The 6904-nt window shown below is 45.6% G+C and overlaps 1 protein-coding gene across 1 annotated transcript in view; it reads right to left on the minus strand.

Annotated features, from left to right (window-relative positions):
• Positions 1 to 1987: 1987 nt before the first annotated feature.
• APLF (aprataxin and PNKP like factor) overlaps positions 1988 to 6904 on the minus strand; it is a 95635-nt gene continuing 90718 nt past the window's right edge. Inside the window, exon 11 of the mRNA XM_045294089.1 lies at positions 1988 to 2494. Coding sequence (XP_045150024.1) covers positions 2289 to 2494 — 206 coding nt within the window. The 3' untranslated portion in view covers positions 1988 to 2288. The remainder of the gene's footprint in view (positions 2495 to 6904) is intronic.

A 6904-nucleotide genomic window follows, 5' to 3' on the forward strand; every position in this document is an offset into this window, starting at 1 on the left:
ACAGTTAATACTTAAATAAGAATAAGGTGCAAAAAAACTAGATTCAGTTATAAGTTTTAAAGTATTAGTGAAAAAAATACCTGATCAAAAAAAAAACCCAATAAAACTGTTATTTAAGGTATTTCCATAGTATTTATTGATTGGCACCCTCATTTGCAATATTGTTCACTTTCATCCGAGCATCATCAACTGTGTGATTGATCCTTAACCATCTTTGCAATGTAGGAATAGGATCCCATTCCTTAAGAGGTAGGCCAATTAGACAATAGTCATTCTGTTTGATAGATTACACTTAGGCAACTTCTCTTCTCTGAACATATTATGTTCTTCTTTGAAAATCCCCTGTCCAAACTTACAGCAATTGACCTGACAGTATTACTAGCTCTTTGGACACTTTCAAGAATTGCATAATTCACGAAAAAATATCTCCTAGGAACTTGGGGCGTAACACAAAGCTAAAATGAACGCAAGTGTGTCAGCCACTGGTTGTTTGGCATCTGTTCTCCGTACATTCTATGTTTGTTTACTGAAGTAACAAATCCAAGGGGATAAAAATGTATTTCATCAAAAGTATAATGAGTTTTATGAAATGAATAAATATTAAGGGCATGGTTCCATCAAATAGTATCTATCTATGGATGGAATGAACATTACTATGGGAGATTAGATATCCTGTGGTGCAGATGAACATTCAAAGAAGAGTAAGGAATGTAAATTTGTGATTTCCACACTGGGCAGCTGGAGAGCCGCACACTTCAGAAAGAACCCTGATGACAAGGGTCATTTGAACAACCAGTTTGCTGAACTCAACAGAAAATTAGGTATCAGTTCTGCCGAGCCAGTGCGAACTGGCCGAATGCCACCACAGCTATTAAAGTATAATAGGAGCCCGGCTCTGTAGGCTGTTTGCAGATGGGCAGGGCGTGTGCACACACGCGTGAACACTACAGATCCATACATACACTTATCACTAGAGATTCCTAGTTGAGGAAGGAAATGTACAGAGTATGTTGGTCTTATGAATCAGGGAGGAGCCCTAGTGCCACACTGAGTTATATGTTGGGCTGATAACTACAAGGTCAGCAGTTTGAAGACAAGGTTTTCTGTTCCTAGAACATTTTACAGCCGCAGAAACCCAGGGGGCACTTCCCCTCTGTCCATAGCGTCACTGTCAGAGCTGAGTGGACAGCAGTGGAGTTTTTGAAATGAGGCAGGGCTGAGGGCAGCGTCAGTACGTGCTAACAGACGCTGCATACATGATTTGGGAGAAAGTCATTATCCACCCACTTTGAGCTTTACAAGGGTGAGTCAGAAAGTGTTGCTACTGCGGTTCCAGTTCATACACGCACGATTTGTCTATTCAAATAAAATGTGTCTCTGGGATTAGTGGAGGGCTATATCCTCATTTCCAAGGCGCGTGCTGGCTGTACTTCTTCGAAGACAGATTTGCTTGGTATTTTGGCAGTATCTGTGATACTTCCAACATTTTCCGCAGCACCATAATTCAAGTGCCTCCATTCTTCGTGGGTCTTCCTTATTCACGGTCCAGGTCTCACATGCATAGGACGTGATGGAGGAGACCGTGGCTTGGATCAGGCACCTTAGCTCTTAGGGGGGGAGAAAACTCTCAGAAGACAACTTTCAAGGTCTTATTGCCTTTCTGCTTCGGAAGTCGTATATTAAATTGCAGTGATGTGGGATACAAAATCATTTCTCTTCAATAGCCTCGGTAAGCCTATTTACAGTATACATTTTCTGCTAATTCCTCCAAGCCTCACAGAGGAGGAGTAGGTGAAATCACAAAGCTCCCCTCTAAGGCACTAAACAAAATCAGAGCCATTAGATGATGGCTGTCGTATTTTGAAAGCCTGCTTCGGCTGGAAGCACTCACTGAAGAGCATCCAGGGGCCCGCTCTCCCACTCAAGACTTGGTGCTCTATAAAGACAGTCTCTGAAAGCAGGGGAAGAGCAAAGGTGGACACATACATGGCTTTTACTTTTTATTACCAGCACACAGAGTACATGAAAAATAATGACGATCACTCTTTAACTTCCCTTTCTATTTCATATTTCCAAATGCTTTAAATAGAACAGGCAAACCAAAGCAACAAAATAAAGCCGATCCCCTCTATGAAGGCTGACATTTCAACAGTGCATGTCCAAAATGCCAACAGTAAGAGCTGTAACTATGAAAGAAGGAAACAAGGATTTCTTCAGTGCCCCCTTAGTTCACAGATTTCCCCACCAAAAAAATATATGTCACATCCTATATTATTCCAGCAAGGGAGTTACTTTTTTCTTTTCATAAACTTTTTTGCTTCTTTCAAAAGCTCTTCAACATCTTCCTTCTCTTGGTCTTCCTTCCCGGGCTCCCAGTCAGAGTCTTCGTCTGTTGGCTCATATTCTTCTTCCTCATCATCGATAAAGCTGTCGTTCGGGTCGTACTCATTCGGCGGTCCGGTGTTACCATCATCCTCATCTAAAGTGCTTCTCCCTGGAGATAGAAAATTGGTACAAAACACATCAACTGCCATTCAACCTGGCATAAGAGCCATCTAACTGCAGAATGGCTTCCTGCATCAAGACTCAATACCTGGCTAACCATTATACATTTCTAGACGGGGCACGAGAAGAGTCATTTGTTGTTTATTTTTCTTTTCCTATCATGATGCTCCTGAGAAGAAAATGATCATAACCATGGTTCCTTACTAAGGTTGTCATCTCTAGCTAGGCATACCGTCCTCCATCGTAGTTTCTGCTCCTTCTTGTGACATGGTAGGATTTCCCCAGCCCACTGAAACCACGCGAGGCAGGACGGAGGAAGGAGTGGGTGCAGCTCTTGGAGGCTTCCTGTGCCATTTTCCCTCTGCCAAGAGCACAGAGCGTGCCCAGAGGGGCCTGGTCCTTCAAGCTGGATGCTAGAGCACGTACAGGGCAGAACCAGTCAACCGCAGCTGAGACACGAGGGAGGCACAAACCTTTGTTGCTGAAAGATGCTGAACGCTTGGGACTGCTTACAACAGCAGCCTAGCAAAATCTGATCAACACATCGGGGATCATCCACACATCAAAATGGAAAGATACGGGCTTAACTATTATGAAAGTTTTTGTTTTATAGCTCTAAGATATTCTTAGTGTTGGTGTTTTAATAACAGCAGGATTCCTATGGCAACAGCCACTAGCATTTATAGATTTCTAAACAAGATGACCAAAGTAGACTCTCTTGTCTCCAAATTATTTTTATATTTTCTCATCCCACACTGTTTTACTTTCATTCCACATTGTGCAGCAGAGCCGATTTAAATACAGCTGGGAGAGAGGCTAGAAGACCTGGAACATTTAAGAAACAACTAGGAAGATTCTGGCTGAAGAGATCCTCAATGACAGAGAACCATTTCTGTGATACTTTTGGATAGGCTTTGGTTAACTTCCTCCTAAACTGTTCACACACGAAGTAGGGAATGCACACACAGACTGGTGAGAGGCAAGGATGAGCACGGTGATGAGGAAGTGTTGTATCTGAGCATGCCAGCACCTGGGGGGGAGGAAGGGGTGTGCATGTAACTGTTCTAACTGAAGCAGCAGTCAGGGGTGGCTCCAAACCACAGTGCTTGGAGGGTCCTGAATGAGGGGTGCCTCCCAGAGGCGTGGACATTACATCTTTTGTCTTTTTTGGCTTTTGTGCAGTGAGGCCAGCCTTGTAAATATGTGTATAGTTTCCGGTGTGCCATTTGGAAGGTGAGGCAATTTTCATGCACCATCTACCATCTCTACACACGTCAGGCTTGTCAGCTGTCCCCACCCCCACCCCCAGCTACGTTCACAAGCACACGCTGCTCCTCTTTGTTCCTAACAAGGGGACAGCTGTGACCAGCTTCCTTTCGGCCTCCCTCTCGTTGGACCAGGAAACCAGAGGAATAGGGACCCCCTCCTTTCTCGGCAAGGCAGAAGCAGGGTGCCCAAATATGGGGCAGGTTGAACAGCACTACCTAGGGATGTAGACGGCAAGGCAGAGACGGCAGCATGGGAAAGCAGAGACTTCCACTAATATGGGGAGCCATTACAGGCTGCCTTTATGTGTCACCCCACATCTCCACAAGTTTCATGAGATAAATGTGTTAAGAACAACCGATTTTCCCATGCCTCATCTCACGTGCACTACACTTCTAGAGTGGGGCCATACACAAGGAAGCTTAAAAACGTTCTTGGAAAAATTCCGTGTTTCCCAAAACCTTATGGAAGCCCCCTAGTATGCCTCGTGCATTTTGGGCGTTGTCAGGAGAGACCAGTCTCTGAAGGACTTCCTGCTTGGTACGGGGGAGGGGTATCGAAAATGAGAAGGACCCTTGTCAAGATGGGGGGACACAGGCTGCACCAGTAGACTCAGCTGGAAGAACAATCGTGAGGACGGCGCAGGACCGGGTGGTGTTCTGTTGTCACAGGGTCCCTTTCAGTCTCAACTGACGTGCCTAAGGGCAGTAATAACAACGGTCTCCTGCAGACTGTGTATCCAGGTCTATCTCCCCTAACAACATGCTAACATGCGTCCCGTATTCAGCCTGCATTCCATTACTGAGAAACCTTTTACCAACCAAATCTAGCAGACACAGGGTTAAATGAAGCCAACTTTACGGGAGCAGAGAACCACATTGTTCTCCTTTGGAACAACCGGTGGGCTCCAACTGCTGCCTGGCGGTCAGCAGCCCAGTGCATCACTTGCGCCATCAGCCCTCCTCAGTCTCTCTCGGGCATGAGAGAACTAGAATGCGGCTCGGTGTTCTTAGTTCATGGTGCCAACAGACACTTGCTGACAGGGTTTGCCATGGGAGGAGCCAATGAATCCGTGGACCCCATTGTAGCAAATTCATTTAACGACTTTGAAGACTGCACACGGCGAATGCCATCTTCTGGGAGGGAGTTTAGTGTTATCCCTGCTAGCAGTCAGAAGGCAGTTTTGGAGAAATATGAGTGTTTGCCTTTCTGCGGGAGAGGACCGGGCAGAAACAAAGTGTAATGAACTTCGAGGAGGCTCTGACTCAGCGAGTTTGTGCTGCTCTACGTTATTGCCTGATTTCCTGAGTCATGGGACCAAATTCGGGAAATAGGCTCTTTACCTCTGAAATAAAATGGCTAGTCGCTAACTTAGTGTGACAGGTTTTTCATGCCAACATGGCACTTGTAAGAAGATATGAGTGGAGGTTAGCCTGTCAATCAGGTCACAGTTTGATGACCTCCTTTGGAGGTGTGACAGAGAGAAATGGCTCTCTGGAGGCTGGCTCCTCTGTCTTTCTGCCTTCACCTTCCTGGGGATGAGCCACACCGACACTTGCACGAGCTCTGTAACGCAACCACCGCCATTGGACCCACACAATTCTGCACCCACTGGGCTGGAATCTTCCTGCATTCTGCACCACTGCTTATGGCTGCTGGAGTCTGCAGAGGGACTTATGGACTTGATCTGGACTGGGCTGTTTGCTAGATAAGTAATTATGTCTTAATATAAAGCTCTCTTACACATATGAGTGTCCCTGGATTTATTTCTCTAGTCAAGCCGGCCTAACACACTTAGGGGTAAAACATCTGTTCTTTCCAGAAGCGCCATGTGCTTTCAAGCAAAGGCGGATCTGAAGCTCACTGGCTGAGAGCAGGCCTGCAAGACCAACGCCCGGGGCCTCCAGCTGGGCCCATGAAGCTGATGCCGCAGAATCTGGGCATCTGGATTCAACGTGCTCAAACTAGTCAGGTGCCCACACACACCCCTCACTAGTGTACTGTTGCCTATATGAAAAACAGGAAGAAAGATTCTCATACAAGGAAACTTCTTATTTAGAGAACTAGGAAACTGGTAAGTTTCACCCTAAAACCTAACTCTGGAGAGCTGCTGAAGAGCCCTGTGGGCCGCACGGACGCTATCAGGAAACTGCTGGTTTTACAAGAAAAAACAAGCTTTGCAACTACTGGGCTGTTTTCTTCTCCCAGATTGTGTTCTGGTAGAGGGTCTAAGATGCTATGGCACATTAACATCTTCACACTGATACGATAAAATCTATGTGCTAATTATGATGCTAATTTTAATTCAAGAGATATTTTGTCTTTAATGATAAAAATGTATTATAAACTCTAAGAACAAGCATTTTAAATAATGCCTACTTCCATTAGGAAAGACTCATTTTCTTTTATGCACTAAACTCCTAGCCTGTCACTGGCATGTTAGCCTTAGGGAAGACCCGCTTAGTTCTATGCGGTGTTTATCTCATTTACGAATGCCATTGAGGCAGCCCTCTCTAATTCTCTGTTCTCCGTCTCCCCACAGGCAACAGCAGCTTTGAGAATCTCATTCAAGGTCCGCTGTTGTTGCTGGAAGGTGCTGTTGAGTCGACTACAGTGAGGAGCGGCCTCAGGTGGCAAAGCAGTACTATCCCCACAGTATTCTCTAGGCTGTAATCTTCAAGGGTCTTCCCTATGCTGGTGTGGCTGGTGAGTTTGAACCACTAATCATTAGGTTGCAACCAAACCCTTAGGTACTGCACCAGCAGGACTCCTATACGTCTCACAAGCCTTAGGAAGGCTCCCTGGTGGCACAGTGGCAATGCACACGGCTGCTGATCGAGAGCTTTACATGTACTCGACACTACATGGGCAGACCAGGGCTGCCATCTACCTCCCTAAGAGGACAGCCTGGGAACCAGGCAGGGCAATGCGACCCTGCTCTGTGCGATGGTTATGAGTCTCAGTCAACTTCCTGGCAGTGGGTCTAGTGTGGGTGAACTTTTCTTAATAGCTTTCTGGCAAGAATTTTGTTTCCATTTCTGGAAGATAAACAACAATGACAAAAGCATATATGAACACGTGTGTAGGCAATTGCAGAACTAGAGAAACATTAAAATAGTTTAAGAACAATATT

This window comes from Echinops telfairi, unplaced genomic scaffold, assembly GCF_000313985.2.
Source record: "Echinops telfairi isolate 266 unplaced genomic scaffold, ASM31398v2 ScPeMD7_2573;HRSCAF=3158, whole genome shotgun sequence".
Taxonomy (NCBI): Eukaryota; Metazoa; Chordata; class Mammalia; order Afrosoricida; family Tenrecidae; genus Echinops; species Echinops telfairi.